Here is a 17494-nt window from a genome sequence, read left to right as displayed (position 1 = left end):
TGAACTTAAAACAAAGAAGTTAATATTATCATTCAATTAATACAAACTTAATATTTCAACTGTATAAATCATGTGATGCTTATAGTATAACAATATGCATCACATCAACTTACATTTTTGCCTCAAACACAAAATTCTCCAAAGTACAGGTTAAAAAAAAGGCTCTATAACAAATTAACAATATAGATATCTTTAAAATTAGAGAACATCTTTTTATATAGTATCTTAGATTAAGTTGGCAAACTCCCACTCAACAGCTTTCTTGAGGAGACTATCTTTTTCAAGCACCATTTGAACAGGTAAAAACCCAAGACCATTTGCTACAGCAAGCATCATTCTCTTAGTCTCAGCCTTAAACTCTTGTATATCAACTGCTCCATTATGATCATGGTCAAAATGTAGGAAGAGTGCTCCATAAGTGGTAGCAAGCTCCTCTGCCTCCACCTTAACATCGATTCCGAAATGAGTTTCGAAGACTCGTAGGCTTCGAAGCTCCATAAGCATCTCTGAATACGAAAGGACTCCGTCATGGTTGGTGTCGAGGTCGGCGAAACGGTCTTTAACCGTCCTGTTGAATGCCTCTTCATCTTCTACAAAGTTGATGATTGTACCACTATCTAAAATTTCTACACTCATTCTTAGAGGTTTTGGAATGAAGAAATAAGAATGTTTGGTTTTTGGTGTTGTTTTGTTGTGTTTGTGTTGGAAGAGAAGTTTGGTTGAGTGTTTGTATTTATAGTTGTTTCAAAAACGAGTGAAGTTTTCTTGTTAACTAATTTTTGGCTGTTAATTTGATGGAAGTTTGATAAAGTTTCTTTTAGAATTGACTGAAAATTCAAGAGGTCAAAAACAAAGGATGAAAAAGAGTGGAGTGCAAATACGAGGGGAATTAGCGTATCCTTAAACCAATGGGCTAGTTCGTTGACGAAGAAATATTGGATTTGGCACAACTTTTGCTGCGCCTTTCAACGGAATTATATTAGCACCGACCTACTTTTCAACTAGTAGTAAAACATACTACTACGGTCTACACCATGTCGTACAAAAGTTTCGAGTGACATTTTTTTCTTCTTCTAGAAAACTACAATTTTTACCCATTTTGTATTTTTTTATTTTTCTCATCTAGAATCTTAACACTATTCATGATTAGATAGAATTTTTAATTTTTTTTTAATATATAAGAAAAAAGATAAGGTATTGGGTCAGACGCGTCCGACCATGATATTTGGTCGGACGACTTTCAGTTTGTTTCAATTTTTTTCAGTTGGTTTCAAAAAAAATTCAGTTGGTTTCACTTTTTGTTCAGTTGGTTCTAATTTTTTTCAGTTGGTTTCAATTTTTGTTCAGTTGATTTCAACTGAAAGAATACAATAATCAACTGAAAACATCAAAAAAATCAAAGAAAAACAAAAATCAAAAATACCAAATGAAAGGTAGAAATATCTAAATGAAAGAAAAGCAACATCAAATGAAAGGATAAACCAATCAACTGAAAGAATAGAACAATGAACTGAAATAATAAATCAATTAACTGAAACTGTAAAAAACAAGTGAAAGACATCAACTGAAATAAAAAAGACATCAACTGAAACATTATAAGCATTAACTGAAAGAATAATTCTACTAACTAAAAAGAAAAATCCGACTAAATGAAAGAAAAATAAAACCAACCGAAAACATTCAACTCAAACAATAAACAAAAGAAATGAAAGAAACAACACCACCACAACCTATGTCGCCATCGTCCTCTATAGTAACTAATGAATTTTTGATAGTGTTGCCAAAACCTTTCTTTGACATTCATGACAAAACCCAACATTCGCAGATCCAACCATAGCACTATCAAGTATGTAATTATGTATCCTAACCTTTAAATTTAATTTGTGTCATGGATAGTTGTAATTTAATACAACTAAACCTGGTCACATCTTACCTGTTCTCCAGTTTCTGCATGTTTGGATCTTGAGGGAGTATTTGGAGCTCGAAATGCAGATAGTTGATCCACCGGAAAAATTTGAGTTTGATGTTTAGCGCATCATTGAGAGAGGGGAGTGGTCGTCCGACCAAATGTATTGTGTCAGACGGTCTGACACAATACTTTCACAAGAAAAAAATATATACGATCTTGTTTGATTCGTCTTAATAAATACTTTATTAATATTTAGTTGTCATAATTTTTGCAAATACGTGATGAAAAATATTAAAAGTTAAATAAGTGCATTGGCAAACACACATAATAAAAATAGGAAAGATAAAAATGACAGGGATTACTTGGTTAGTATTTGGTCATTATTTGTTGGATTTGGACGTACAATTCCTTCAAATTATTACTTGAATAATTTTTTATGGCTTCATCAATAATGTCGTAAATTGAAGTATTCATAATTATGTTTGTATCCTTGTTTAGTTTTTCAGAAATTATATTGTTATTCATCATATTTTGTTTTGAGAAAAAAATTTAATAAGATTTCATTAGAGCAACAAATAGGTCGGTAACTAGTATTGATGTCCCGGGTTAGTTACAATTATCAAATATATTATTATTCATAAATTTCATTATTGATTTTATTAGCTTTTCGTAAATTTTATGTCTAGGCGAGATTGGAAAATGAACGTTATGGCAAGACATGTTTTTTAAAACACTTCTACGGAATCGGGGATAAATATAACAATTTCAATAGAATTGGGGTAAGATAATGGTATTGCCTTAATAAATTGTTACTCTCACATTTCATTTCAAAGGTCATGTTTTCAAATTCTAGATGCAATGCCTTGTTAATATTTTTAAAAACATATTTGATTTTTGAGAAGAGTGTCAGGTGGCACATACAGTGGAGAAATGTCAAATGACACCGATCCTTTGATGGAAACACGTTTTAATATATTTGTATTGTAGATAATGGTTGCAATACCAAGACTTATAACAATTGTATTAGTTTTTTTTTTTTTTAAAAAAATGCCAAATAACACTTGATAATATAGTAGATGTTTTATATGAAAAGACACATGACATTCTAAAAAGACCTTAAGCATATGCATGCTTCATTTGTTACTTAAGTATAAGGAACTTTGTTTTATTCCTGCAATTCCTATTCGAAAACCTTGAGAGTAGAGTAAATGTAAGGGATTCTACTGCTATACTTAGAGCCAACAATATCTAACCAAACTCGATAACCTAACCCAAAATATTTAATGAGAGAAATCTACAGATCTCCTAAACCGAACCTGAACTCAATCCAATTCGACACAATAATCATATTTTATAATAATTTTAAGTTTTACACTATTTTTTATATTTTTTTCAGCATAATCTAAAATCAAACTCGAAACCGACCTATATATACGAATAGCCACCCGTAGGCCCTAGCTATCGTGTCCCTAGAATAACTTAATCCTGTGACCTTAAACTCAGTGCAACATTCGGCCAATCCTTGCTTATGCTGGAAGTCTTGAAACTAATAGCCATAGCACTTCTGTATGAAGTATTAGGTCGTCGTCCTAGCGAGTGGCGATTAAACAAAAGAATGCAAAGGAATAGTGCTAATTAGGTCGGTGCTAATTCCATCGAATATACCGTCGACAAAGTGTGTACCAAATTTAGTACTTTCTCACTGGCCCAACACAACAGGCAACAGCTGAATACAAGAATCAGATGCAATTTATATTAATACACTTAACCTATTCTTCTAAGCAACCTTTTAAACCAGCCCATCGAATAAAAGGACACCTCTTTTTACTTACGCTCTTCTTCGTCCTTGGATTTTGATCCCTCTTTATTTTCCTTTGAATTCTAGACGCTTCTTTAGCCCCCCATTTAAAACGGTCATTTGACACTAATAAAACATGCACACTTTTTTTGGGTTAGCTTCGAAACAACTATAAATATTGCACGCACATCTACACTTCTCCTCCAACACAACAACTACTAAACTTTAAAACACTAAACCAAGCTTTCATTCAACCAAACTTTTCTCTTTTCGGAAACATATTCGCTCCAAAAATGAGTGTGGAACTCTTGGATTGTGCCACAATCACAAACTTTGTGGACGATGAAGAGGCCTTCAATAGCTCGGTCGAAGACCACTTTGCCCACCTAGATACCAACCATGACGGAATCCTTTCTTATTCAGAAATGCTGAAGGAGCTTCAAAGTCTCCGTGTTTTCGAGACTCACTTTGGGGTCGATGTTACAGTGGGGCCAGAGGAACTCGCCACCACTTATGGTGCACTCTTCCTACAATTCGACCACGATCTCAATGGGGCAGTTGATATACAGGAGTTCAAGGCCGAGACTAAGAGGATGATGCTTGCTGTAGCCAATGGTCTAGGGTTCTTACCTATTCAAATGGTGCTGGAAGAAGATAGCTTACTCAAGAAAGCTGTTGAGCTTGAGTTGGCCAAGATTGCTGCATAGAAGATACCCATGTTTAACTGTTCGGGCCCTTTCGGTCTTCACATCATCAGTAGAGTTTCTCCTTTCTATACAAATAAGTGATGCTTCACTAGGTAGGGAGATTTTTGTTTTATTGATGTATGAGTGTAACTTTTAACAAGATACAAAAAAAAAAAAAATACAAGTAATGAAGGACCAATTTATATTTATGCTAATGCTAATGAACGGACTATAATTAGAAAAAGTTCCTTTACTAAGTTCAATAAATATACTATATTGTTTGGGTGTTTAAGGCATCTTATACCAGCATTATCTTCCAAAAACACACATCTACTCCTAACTATTATGGATGATGCATGGCATGGGACTCATCAATCAAACGCATAACAAATACATGAATTGTTCATACATAATCATATATGTTGTGTGATGAAGCATATGTAAAGTAATCCATTTTGATATCAAAGACATGATAAGCAGTAATCAAAGAATTAGATAAAAGATTGACATCCAGATGCAAAAACATGGAGTCAATTATAAGTAACATTTCTGATCTACCTCCTAAAACCACCCAGAAATATTCATCTTCTCTCAACATTTAATGGAAGATAAACTCTCTCACAGTAAACTCATCATACCAAGCCATCATAGGCTGGTTCCCCCTTTACCCTGTTTTTACTAGCTTTAGCACAAAGCTTTCTAGGGGAGTCAGAATGCCACCCTTGAGTCAAGCATATGTACATAAAGAGCTCGAAATTCTACAAAATATCACAAGAACAACGATAACTCAGGTGTGGGAATGAAGGGGAAGATGCTCTCACCAAATCGCTCAAGCATCGATACAAGAACCTGCCCAGATTTCAAGTCATCCTTCCAAACCTGATTCAGAACAGCTGACAACTTCAGAAACTGTTCATCCCTTTTATCACTGTCATTTCTGCTGTCGACATTCTGGGAAGCATTCATCTGCTTGGAGGTTGATGGTGTATCTGAGGGACCACTAGAAGATGCAGCAGCTATTTCTACCTCGTTTTCTTTGACAGAAGGTGAAGTGTTGTTGTCCAGTAAAGGGCCATCAGTGGCCACTTTCTTGAGAGGTGGTTCTTCTGTGTGTTCTATGATGCTTGCCTTGCGTTTACCTGAGTACAAAACAAGAAAAGTCAAACCCGGTCCACACACGAAAGTTGAAAGGAAGAGGGTAAATAGTGGGGAAAGTGTCATTTCATCATGACCAAGTTCCATATTTTACTTGTATCACCAGATATATCAGAAAATTAAGTAATCACCAAAAAAGTTCCTCCTGGTGCATGTTTAATTTCGTCAACCTTCCTCGTCAACCCAGGATGCAGAAGGGAAGGACGCAGTCATTGAAGTATGGACAAAAACTTAAAGAATTAAAAAGAAATGTAATAGCTCACCAGGTGCCAATGTATTAACTTTTTTATTCTTGCCCCAAACTTCATGGCATGGTGGAGACGGCAAAGTAGGGAACATTTTGAGTATACCATAGATACATTGACCAGCTGCATGCTGAAAATCATAATGCGCAAGTGCTATGTCATATATTTTTATATTGACTTATTGATACTTCAGAAATCAGAATGAAACCTTAAACTAACTCTTCTGCATATGACCAAATCTTAATAGTCTGTTATGAAGAAAAGGAACTAACCAACAATGCTCCATAAACTCTCCAAGCCTCATGCCTCTTCATCTCATTCTTTTGACGCTCAAGAAGCATTTCAGATTCAAGAAGTTGCATATATGGTTCAAGATTCGGCAGAATAAGATGGCGTACCTATTAAGAAGTGTAATATACTCAAATTGTCAATTATGATGTGAAGAACTAATATCCAAATCCAAGAACATAACCTACCCAAGTTTTTGTATATCACGACATTGGGCTCAAGACAGACAGATGATATGTCAATGAAAAACAAAGAGTAACCTCTCCTCCCCTACCCCCCTTTCCTGCCTCGCAACAAAAAAGAGGAAAAACGAAAGAAATGTGCTTGGAGGAACAACACTCTGTTGCTGAGTATCATAAACTTAAAATGACAACAAAATAAGTATTTTGAGGCAGAAGCTGTCTCACCAAAACTCCTATGCAACCAGGACTTAAAAATAGTGACTGTGATGCAGCGTTTGGATGATAATAATAATAGTGACAACCAACACAACCATGCTATTTTTACATGTGCATAAAGAGAATATTCTAATCCCTTTTCTTCTTCCTATTGTATTTTAGATAGACAAAGAAGCAAGCTTATAGCTATTTGATAAACTAACACAGCTCAAAGAACATGCCAATTCTATTAGCAGATAATCACTCTAAATATTATTTAACAAAGGCAAAAGAGCAGTTTAGGAACGTACCACATTGGGCCCAAGGGCAGCTAATCCTTGAATTGCACCATAGTGTTGAGGGATGGCTCGTTTCGGATCCAAAAATGCATTTATTAATGTTCTTGTTAAGCGTGGCTGAAGATTGCTGTAAGCATGCCCAAATCTGCAAATCATTCAAGATAATGTAGAGAAAAAATTATAACAGAACAAAACTCGATAAAAAAATCTCTTCTATCAATATTGATATGCACAAATAAAATAAATCCCTTCCATTAATATTGATATACAGAATTGTAATAAATATCTTCTATCAATGTTGAAATATACAACTGAAATAAACAACCCTTTCAAGAATTAACTGTACTGAAATGGAGCTGGTAGGTTAGCCCGGTGGCACTCACATAAAGAAGGCAACTGGCAGTTACTTATAACAATAAAATAAATAAAGAAATAATAAAGCCAGAGTAGATGCAGAGCTTGAGAAAACAAAGGCTCAATCCATATCCCTCAATAACTTCACACATCTAGCACTTGATAAACAAGCCTTATATAGCAAGTTCCTGATTAAAAGATGAGATAAACAGGTTTGGCCAGCTGAGCCCTCATCATTAAGATCAATGTATGTTTCAGATCTACAACTCTACAAAATAGGCATGAACATGGTACTTTTTTATCCATAAGATGCAAAATGCAAGAAGTTGATGGACGCTTGCCTTTTGCAAATTGAAGCAACTAGTTTTGCTGCGAAATCCCTCAGCTCCCAATGGTTGTCAGCCAATCTGTTGCCTAATCTTCTTGCCACTAAACACGAAACCACAGGGGGCATCAACTGGTGTAGCTGATCCAAAAGAAAAAGAATACAAAGTTAAAAAAACAGGCTTCTAGTCGCCTAAACACCTACTATTCAGCAAATATATAATGAACACAATTATGTCTACCTAAAAAATTGCAGCATGTTACAAGAGAATGAGATGAAAGGGAGAAATGAGAAGGGGGAACTTGCATCGGACTTCAAGAATTTCTATGGTGCCTTGTATAACCAAAAGAAAGAAAAAACAATATCATCAAGAAACGCCTACATTCCAGATTTATCATTATAATTTTGCAGTTGAGGAATTGAGGTTCAAATTTTCTAATTCTTAAAAAAATTGTCTACAAATAGTCATTCCTACATCCAAAATTAGCGCAGTTCTGGACTGTTTGATAAACATCTTCAGTGAAGAAAAAATTCATTCCCGTCTCCAGAGTCCAGATTCTCTTAGTCCACAAACAGCTATACAACATGCAAGTTTGAATATGTTGGATCCACCAAAGATCAAACTCTGGAGCTCCAAGTAAAACCAAACAAAAACTATCCAGCATCCCACTATCGGTAGGGTCTACGGAACTGTGAAAGTCCATATACACACAATCGCCCTCAAACAGGTTTAGGGAAGAATTGAGAACCTAAGAGAAGAGATCATGCATTGCAACTTGCAAACAAGTTAAACAGACTGGCACAACTAAGCAATTTTTTTTTCTATCTGATAGCTAGGTGTACATATATAGCTTTTCTTAAGAGTTAGGAGCATAGTTCAAAAATACAGTTTCGGTCACGGTTACGGCTGCGGTAACGGTCACGGTGATGCGGGTACGGGGATGATGCGGTTGTCGTACCGCTGAATATTGGCTTAAACCTTGAAATATCCCTAAAACCCCCCTAAAATGCGGTTTTTTTTACACTTTTACGTTGTGGGAAATATCGGTTCAGTAGATTTGAAAACCTTTACAATACGGGCGATGCGATACGATGCCGCCTTGTTTTGACACCATGGTTAGGAGGGGGATGATACGAAACAAACTCACAAAGTGACAAGTGATACAAATAATCACTTATAAGCGGTTTCCAATGCATTTTTACGCTTCCCAAAAGGAGACATTAGTAAACATAAAAGATGACACTCATTGCATTCCAGAATATACAAATTCACAAACTTATACAGCTACATCATATAATTTTAGCCACTATTCTTTTATACCTGAGCTTTATTCTTAGCTAAGTCTCTTTCAGTCCTCCTCAAGCCACTTTTTGTAATATAGAAGTAATAGAACTTTGAACATGACCTCGAAAGTATAATTTTATATATAAATGGCAAAAATGTGTGGGATGGTACCTATTACATTGGTATATATTTTACATAAAAAAGAGAAAGATGTGTGGGATGGTACCAAATAAATTGGCGTTTTAGTTGATAAATGCCTTAAGCAGTGGCGTATCTAGGAATTGACCCACATGGGTTCGAAATCATTCAAAGAAAAAAAAAATCAAAACAGATTAGTTAAATTGCAATACACTAGTCCAAATTTTAAACTACAACCAAAAATTACATTTAAAAAGTAGTAAAATCATTTATGACTTATTATAATTTGTTTATCATCCATTCTTTAAATGTTAAAATTATCTCATGCAATATCTAGTATTTAACACTAACCCACCTTCTCATCTTTCAATTACTTTTTGAAAATAATCCCAACTTTATATTATTCAGGAACTTTCTCAAGTTTTCGAGGGCTTTCTCAAAATAATCCATGCCCTTACTTTTCTTGCATTCTTTAACCATTTTGGATATGTTCTATATAGAACAATAAAGGAGGAATAACACATTTCTAACCATTATAACTTATAAGACGAGCGTAAGAAATGTAATAAGTTTTAAAAGATAAAGAGTCCAAATTATTTAATAAGATAACACTCAATCTTTTTGGAATTTCTCATAACAATTCAAAGTCAAAATTATTTTCAAATGATAGGTAAAAGTTGAGATTATTTAGATAGATTTTCACAAAATAAAATGAACAAAATGAGAATCATATATTCCATAAGACTTTAAAGGAAAAAAAAAAAAAAAAGTTGAACTCACATAAAAAAAAGAAACAAAAAAAAAGAAAAGCAATATGAGGCAGGAGCCTGCAAGTAAAACAATAAAAGAGAAATAAGAAAGAGGAGAAGCAAAACGCTCTTCAAGTCTTCATAGGAATCGATCCCGCGTCCAACATTTGGGGAAAACTTCATCTTGCTCAACTGACCACTGAGCCAAACGTTTTCAATCAAGTAAATAGCACGCGGAAGATTAACATACAATTTTTATTTTTCATTTTTTTCGTCAGTTGTCTCTTTTTCCCAGGATTTTGTGTGGGTTCAGTTGAACCCACTAAACCCACGCTAGATCCGCCCCTGGCCTTAAGTGACACTTTAGAAGTAGCACTTTACTACCAAGACCAACAACTCTAGTAACTTAAGTGAAGTTCGAGATGTCGACAATTCTTTTCCCTCCCTCCTTCAGTCCTTCTCTTTCTCTGTCCCTTTCTTTATTATGTTGACTCTTCTTGTTTCTTCTCAACCAACCTCTCTTTCCCTCATCAATCCCACCCGAGAACACCAGGTTGGAAAACCCTTGCCTGATACTGAAGCAACACTATTAACTCAAAATAGGTATTTCTGCCTCTTTTAATCTTTGATTTTATTCGATATTCCTCTTATCTTCTTACTTTATTGAACTGTGCGCATTAAGAAGTTGCATAATTACCCATAAATGGATTTGGGAGGAGATTAGGGACTCAATGTCTTGGCATAAATTAGGGCATTCTTGTTCTATGGAGATTCAACTTTGGGCCTGACATTCATACAACCCCAGCAGCAGCTAGATTCACCCACTCGATGATAGTCCTAGACTCTTATTGTCACATGATTCACGCTCCGGAAACAGAAAGCATTCAGGAACAAGATTCTCTGCATAGAGTTTTCATTTTAGGGAGGTGCCCCTTTATACACGAATTGCGAATTGGCAAATACTAAATTGGAACGCTATAACCAATTCATACAGACCTCCAGCAAATTATGTGACTCTGGATAGTCCAAACCAGTGGCACTTAAAGAGAAAGGACTGGTGATAGGTAAAAAGAGTGTAAGTGAGAGTCAGGTAGATCAGGATAAACAAGAGAGACAGTGAGAGCTTGAGGTATTAGCTTCTGGTAATTGAAATTATATAGGAGTTAAGATAGAAAAAGGAGGGAAGCGGAAGAAGAAAACAACAAGAATGAGAGGAAGAATTGCAGGAAAAGAACGTTCAATGCCAAAAACTTGACATAAGCAACTGAAACTCTGGAAATTGCTACAAGCAATTTTCATATAAGGTATTTCCCCACCCTCCCACCCACCCCCACCCACCCCCACCCGCCAAAAAAAATAGGTATTTCCCCAGAGAAACAAAACTGTTAAAAGGAACAAATACCACATAAATATTCCTGGAAAACCATGCACGCTAAAAGATGATACGAAAGGGTTACAAAATATGGGTTGCAAATTGTAGTTCAACAGGAAACTGGACTCACATAAGGCTCTATTTGTATGTGAGGATTTTTCAGAAGACTTCTCACAAGACGCATCAAAGCAAACAGCAGACTAAAATCACCTAGACCACGAGCAACCTGGCACAATAAATACCAGTTAATGTCAACTGGCACTACAGTAATAAGCTATTCACAACATGAATATTCTGCAGAAATTGGAAAATGTCAGGTGATACCTCATCAGCTATGAAACACGTAAAATAAGGAACTAAGGGATGAAGCCCAGCATCAGTTGCCAAACTAACCAATGCTTCTTTGAAAAGAACAGTTTCAGAACCTCTTATAGTGAGCTCTGTGATCTTGTCAAAGTATAGCTGCACAACGTTTGATTTGCATAAATTAGTAAAAGGCATAGATGATAACAAGATATAAGAAAAGAAAATAATTCATAAGTTACCTGAAGCTCTCTAGATAGTACATGCTGAACTGGTAATTTGATGTCAATGGGAAGACCATCATCCTTACTTTCGGACCTTTTTCCATCGGGGACAGCAATTACTATGCAGAACAAAGAGGAATATACAATTAGAGATAAACATTCATGAGCAACAAGATATACTACAAAACATAATTGGCAACAAGATGCATAGCTTATAAAAGCAACACATGCAAACAATAACTTCAGCAGGAGTACTTTATTTTGAAAATGTCACTGAAATCTTATTTATGCAAGTAATCATGAGACAATTTTCCCGGTTTGTATAATTATAAGCGAGGAAACACAATTATCATACAGTTCGGAAAATGGAGACACAAAAACTTTATATCAAGATTTTTAATTTGAATCGAAAAATGTGTTGATGTTATTAGCAAATAAGGTAAGTAAAGAAAGTACTAGAGTTGTCTTCTTGATTTTCAGAGTTCTTAGAGAGAAAAGCTCATTTTGCTAAACTTGCTCGTCATTCAAAAATTAAATAAATCTTCCCGCTAAATTTCCTTGAGAAAGGGAATTATGACCTCCATGGAACTTTTGTGCATGACAGGTGAGCATGGAGGACCAATCAATGAGTTCAAGATAATTGAAATAAGGATAAAATGACAGCCAAGCTAAATCTATACAGACAGGCTAGGAGGACTAAAATTAGAGAAAGTACACCAACAGCAAGTTACTTATGGTAGAAGTTAGTAAAGCATCCAGCAGCAGACTGCACACACATTGAAAATGAATCAAGATCTTTCATTTTAGTTGTAACTTCCAATGTTAACTATAAAGTTTTCACAATGTTATGTTGTAAGTGTGTTATTTAAGTTTCCAGACAACTCTAAGGCTGTAAAAACGAGTACAAATTAACACTTACTTTCAACTGGAGCATTTTCTGGAATTGCAGGTTGCACCCCTTCAATGGCTAGCCAATGGCACATGATTGAGGTATCAAGTGGTGCTTTTGGTAAAGGAGCTTCAATTATCTACATGATGAGAGCATAAATAAAATTGGACTGAAAATTTTAGCCAACAAGATATTTCAGGTTAAGATATCTTACATCTTTGAAGTCCACATCTTTGTCCTCGACGTAAAATAAATCCATGTGTCCTACAGCTCTTTTAAACCGTAAAAGATCTCCGGAAGCAAAGCCGTAAACTGGCTGGGACAGAGAGATAGTGGAATTATTACAGAGAGGATTCAAAAGCAGTCTTGGAGATAGAGGCTCTCTACTGAACATCAACAATCATACAAGCACAAAGATAGCAGGTAGCTAATTTCTTTGAAATGATTTATGTATTAGTTCAGAAAGTGCAAACAGTCACAAAAAAACCAGCCGGCCAATATCAGTAACGGGTACAGTCATTCTCATTGGATGAGCTTTCATAAAGGAACTCATATTCTAATAAGGGATACTAAAGTGCCAACATAATTATAAAGGCAAACAGTTCATCCATCTCAACCAAAATATAGCGTATCTACAATCTGCACGTTGTTAAGTGGCAGAGTAAACATTATCACATTGATTTTTGAATTAGATCTATGGCTATCCTTCACCCATATCAAATTACTTGGAACTTTGATTTACTAAGGAATCCTAAGTCTTCTGAAAATTGACCTCGTAAAATCCCAGAAGCATCGAACATGGCGTTGTTGAAACTATGCTATGAAGTTAAATGAAACTTCCAAGTTTCCAGTCTTAAAACATACTTCCTCCGTCTCAAAATACTTGACACGTTTTGACTTTTGCAATATTCACACTCTCCTTTGACCGTATTCTGTAATTTCTACGTAAGGAATAAAGTTATCTGGAATATTGTTGGATTCACCTTGACATATACTTTGAAATTATGAAATCTTTATAGATTTTACTTATAAGAAATTAGAGATATTACTGGTTAAGAATATGCATTGCAAGTGTCTGCATAGAAGCGTGTCAAGTATTTTGAAATAAACGAAGTAGGATACTAAAGCGGAAGCCACTAGAGCTGGTCTCTCCTAAACCTCTGGTCTGTGGAAGACTTTGGTGTCCATATAAATATACTTAAAATCACACTCACTTTATAGTTATATTAATTTCGTTTAAAATAAATGCAAACATTTTTCAATCAATGGATTTTGCTGCATATGCACGTAATTATTACTTAATGTTTGCTAAATATAAATTATGTCAAATTTTTTCTTTAATGAAACTTTATGAACAATTTTTCTTACCTATTATTTGAGGTTATTAGATGTAACAATACAATATTGCTTCCTATTTACTTTCGCACGCAGCTTATACAAATTAGATGTAATAAATTAATAATACAATTTTGCTTACTACTTACCTATTATTGAGGTTATTAAGTACAATGAATGAAGATGATCACTTATTCACCACCTTCAAAATATGATAAATGGGTCAAATCAGGTTGAACTCCAATTTTCTGCTTTGACCCGCTTAGGTCGAACTAGGGGGTCAGATGGGATTGCCAACTCTACCCACCCCTCAGGAAAACACACACTTTATTAACAAATATGTCAAAATTTATATGTCATTCATCATCGTAATTCTGAAGCATCTAAAGGAAGATGTTTAACATCTATCAGCACGCCTATATGGCAAGCATATTCCATCCTAATGACCAAAATATACATCCATTCCACAAAAATCACAGCTTAGAGTAGTCAAGTTAACATATCAAACAGCTTCTACAGTGTCATCTTAATTTGAACTCAAAATTTACCATGAACATCTTCCAAACTCCAAAACAAGAAAAAGAAAAAAAGTAAACTTCAACAGATGTCAGAAGACATATGAGTAGGGTAATCAAACTCAATAATGTCTTAATTTTATGAAATACAATAAAATTCAAGCCAATCATTCAAAGCATCAGGAAACGCACCTCAACATTTCTTATGCTGAGGGCAGTATCCACATCATCTGTTGTCAAAATAGTTCTCCTTGAATGACGCATACATTTGATAGCTTCCTGTACTCAACCGGGAAAAAAAACAGAAAAACATGCCCGTCTAAGAAATCGAAAATGACAACATTGTAGACAAAAATAGCCAATCCAAGTAAAATCACAACGGCTTACCTGCATTAGCTCACGCATACGGTATTCAACGTCAGGGGCAAGAGTAAGTGCACCATCTAGAGAGAGATTATTGATCCCTACACTTTGTGCTATGACCTCAATTGTTTCCTTGGGCACAATGCTCATGTTTTGAATCTCTTTATATAATTACTCCTATATGTCTTATGTGATTTGCAGCTCTAAATATTCAACTCTGTATGAAAGAAAGTACATGTAACCAAAATCTCAAATTACACCATTTTAGTTTCTTAGTGAATTCGTACTATATTTCGCCATATTATGCCATCAACTTTATTTAAACTCTTCCAATAAAATCTTTTGATTGTTTTGAGCTTACCAGTGAATAAAAAATAAACAAATGTACCAACAAATAAATTCTGAAATTCTTACTCAAAATATTGAAATGTGAACTACAAATATAAAATTTTGAAACTTGAAGTAGCAAAATTAGTTCTAAACATACCTTCAATTTTGTGGAAGATTTGTCGAAATATTTCTTCAATCTCTTTCCTCTCACTCTACTTATTTGCTCCCCAAATTCAGAAAAGTAACTCGAATTGATACTGAAAATACGAAATTGAACTTTTTCGATAGATTGCTGGGAAATGGATGAATTGAATGTAGAGAAAGATTGAATTTTTGTATTGATCGAGGGTTAACGCAATTTCTACGGATTAAGGGTTAGGGTTCCAAACTTTTCTTTTCAAATGTTTCTTTTTTCTTCCCCCTCTATCCCTTATTTTGTATTAAACTAGTTATTAGGCCTGGGCTATGCCCCGGGTAAGAAAATTTTCATTTATTAATATTGTACGTTGATATGATAGCACTAAATACTACTTGGTCTAGTGGTTAAAACTTTAGTACATGAACTTGAGGTCACGGGATCAAAATCTATACTATGCAATTTCTAAGTTTTTTATTATACATGGATTACATGATCTAAAACTCCCTAGGGAGAGCGCCACGTGGCACCGTTTTTGACTTATGCACGCCTTTTAATATATTAGTATAGATTTGTAGGAGTTACACTCATAAGAGGATTCCTAGGAAAATTAAGTTTTTGCTAAATCTTTATCTAAAATCTATAAGGAAATACCTAAAAAAAATCTATAAGGAAAAAGATACTGAATTTCTATACGTCGCCCAACAATTACTTAAAATCGCCCAAAAAAAAACAATGAAATTACATTTATAACCTTCCTTATTTTTTTTCTTAAATCAACAACATCCACTCCACCTCCTGCCTTCCACCACCACCATCTCCCTCACCTCCTGCCTTCCACCACCACCACCCACGCACCTCACTCCTCCACTGAAATTACCCCTCTCTCTCTCCTTCACTGTTTACGTACCACCACCCTCACCCAGCGTGACGTCGCAGCCACCTCGCACACCGCAGCCAGCGAAATTTTTTTAAATTGTAGAACGTCCCGGCAGGTCCTGGCCGGACGTTCACCCCATGGGATGATCGTCCTGGACGGACGATCGCCCCATGAGCTGAACGTCCTGCCAGGACGTTCTACAATTTTAAAAAATTTCGCTGGCTGCGGTGTGCGAGGTGGCTGCGTAGTCGTGGCACCACGGCTTCGCGAAGCTCCAATAATGGCGAACGAAGAGGAGAGAATTCTGGAAACTCAATTAGAGCTCCAATTACACGAACAAAAGGAATCCTTTTCTGCTATTGAACAAGCTTTAATCTCCGATCCCCAAAATTCCGAGCTTCTCAGTGTAATGCTTTTCTTTCCCCTTTTTATTATTAGGTTTTCATTTTTAGATAATCTCACTTAATTTCATTAATTAATTTCAATTCGCTGCATTTTATCATGTTTTTTCGTATCTTCAACGCTCGATTAAGCTAATATGCATTATGCTTATCATTTCTGGGTCTACAATGTTCAATTGTTTTTGCTCAAAAAGTTGTTTAATTTGGAGGATTGATTGTGCGGCGACGGTGATAGTGGGAAGGTACGTGGTGGTGGGGTGGTGGGGAAAAGAGAAGGTGAAACGGCAGAAGGTTGGTGGTGGTGGGGGTGGTGGGTAGTGTAGAAAAGAGGAAAGGGTAAATTGGGCTATAAAAATATATTTTGGGCGATTTTAAGTAATTTATGGGCAATGTTTAACAATCCCCATAATATGCAGACCTAAAAATAAAAATATTAAGTAATAAATAAAGCAAAAATTATATTGGCTAACGCGTGATTGTGTCATAAGTTCCTAAAATAAAACTATTTTAAGAAATATATTTAATGATTATTTGAAAACCTAATGGTTGTATATATGAAAATCGAATACAGAAATTACAAGTTGACCATATTTTATACGACACTCTCTAGTCTCCTCACTTATTCCTCCAATGTAGAGGAGACAAATAGAAGTATTTCGTTATCGGTAACTAATCTTTCAAGAAGCGTTGAAGTTTGTCTAGCAATAGTTAGTTCATGGTGGAATCGGCTAGTTGCTATCTCGTAATTTGGTTTGACCTTTATAAGAATTTCCATAGATATAGATATGGAAGCTTGATATTGTCCCTAAAAGTTTTACCTTAGCTTTGACATTGGAATCTCAAGATCATTTGTTTTGTATATTCCTTAATGATATAGAATTTTGGAATGCTGATAAACTATTTGGCAATCGGGTTATCGAATTCAAATTTCCTCTCTCCAATACGTCTTTTGAGACCTCCGCCATGATGTTGGTCTTCGAGTGAAAAGAATAATAATGACATTTTAGAGTATCCAAAAGTCTTCTTAATAATGCTCTCATTTTCCATAAATCTTCCTTTTATTCTTGGGTATGTATTACCGAGCTTACAGATTATTGGATCCTTAAAACAAGAGAGTAACTCTAAAGATGGGTCATTT

At 35.1% G+C, this 17494-nt stretch overlaps 3 protein-coding genes across 4 annotated transcripts; 1 reads left to right on the top strand and 2 right to left on the bottom strand.

Moving 5' to 3' along the window:
* On the bottom strand, nt 1–713 carry LOC104902751 (hypothetical protein). Its single transcript, XM_010690652.4, has one exon. The coding sequence runs from the start codon at nt 634–636 to the stop codon at nt 226–228; it is 411 nt and encodes a 136-aa protein (XP_010688954.2). The 5' UTR covers nt 637–713; the 3' UTR covers nt 1–225.
* Nucleotides 714–3820: 3107 nt separating this feature from the next.
* On the top strand, nt 3821–4608 carry LOC104902750 (hypothetical protein). Its single transcript, XM_010690650.4, has one exon. It carries the CDS (start codon nt 4001–4003, stop codon nt 4412–4414), a length of 414 nt encoding a protein of 137 aa, XP_010688952.1. The 5' UTR covers nt 3821–4000; the 3' UTR covers nt 4415–4608.
* Nucleotides 4609–4866: 258 nt separating this feature from the next.
* On the bottom strand, nt 4867–15364 carry LOC104902749 (transcription initiation factor TFIID subunit 6). Of its 2 annotated transcripts, XM_010690648.4 has the most exons (13): nt 15097–15364; nt 14634–14826; nt 14439–14525; nt 12611–12712; nt 12427–12535; nt 11526–11626; nt 11305–11442; nt 11111–11206; nt 7453–7577; nt 6770–6902; nt 6066–6191; nt 5812–5923; nt 4867–5532 (listed from the first exon to the last, which is right to left on the bottom strand). In XM_010690648.4, the coding sequence occupies exons 2-13, from the start codon at nt 14757–14759 to the stop codon at nt 5162–5164; spliced, it is 1626 nt and encodes a 541-aa protein (XP_010688950.1). In that variant the 5' UTR covers nt 14760–14826; nt 15097–15364; the 3' UTR covers nt 4867–5161. The 2 variants fall into 2 exon arrangements, with proteins under 2 accessions (XP_010688950.1, XP_010688951.1); XM_010690649.4 differs by lacking the exon at nt 15097–15364 and having other exon boundaries at nt 12611–12708; nt 14634–14689.
* Nucleotides 15365–17494: the final 2130 nt, after the last annotated feature.

The sequence above is a fragment of the Beta vulgaris genome, chromosome 9, assembly GCF_026745355.1.
Source record: "Beta vulgaris subsp. vulgaris cultivar EL10 chromosome 9, EL10.2, whole genome shotgun sequence".
In the NCBI taxonomy this organism is placed as follows: domain Eukaryota; kingdom Viridiplantae; phylum Streptophyta; class Magnoliopsida; order Caryophyllales; family Amaranthaceae; genus Beta; species Beta vulgaris.
The sequence above is the reverse complement of the archived record's forward strand: the minus strand, read 5'-3'. Positions and strand labels throughout refer to the sequence as shown.

What these genes read in the sequence shown, in the direction of transcription:
- LOC104902750 (XM_010690650.4), top strand. Translation starts at nt 4,001, where the DNA reads ATGAGTGTGGAACTCTTGGATTGTGCCACAATCACAAACTTTGTGGAC.
- LOC104902749 (XM_010690648.4), bottom strand. Translation starts at nt 14,759, where the DNA reads ATGAGCATTGTGCCCAAGGAAACAATTGAGGTCATAGCACAAAGTGTA. An exon ending in CGTGTTTCATAGCTGATGAG is followed by an intron (nt 11,207 to 11,304) that starts GTATCACCTGAC and finishes TTATTGTGCCAG; the next exon opens with GTTGCTCGTGGTCTAGGTGA. An exon ending in GTTGCTTCAATTTGCAAAAG is followed by an intron (nt 6,903 to 7,452) that starts GCAAGCGTCCAT and finishes AATGATTTGCAG; the next exon opens with ATTTGGGCATGCTTACAGCA.
- LOC104902751 (XM_010690652.4), bottom strand. Translation starts at nt 636, where the DNA reads ATGAGTGTAGAAATTTTAGATAGTGGTACAATCATCAACTTTGTAGAA.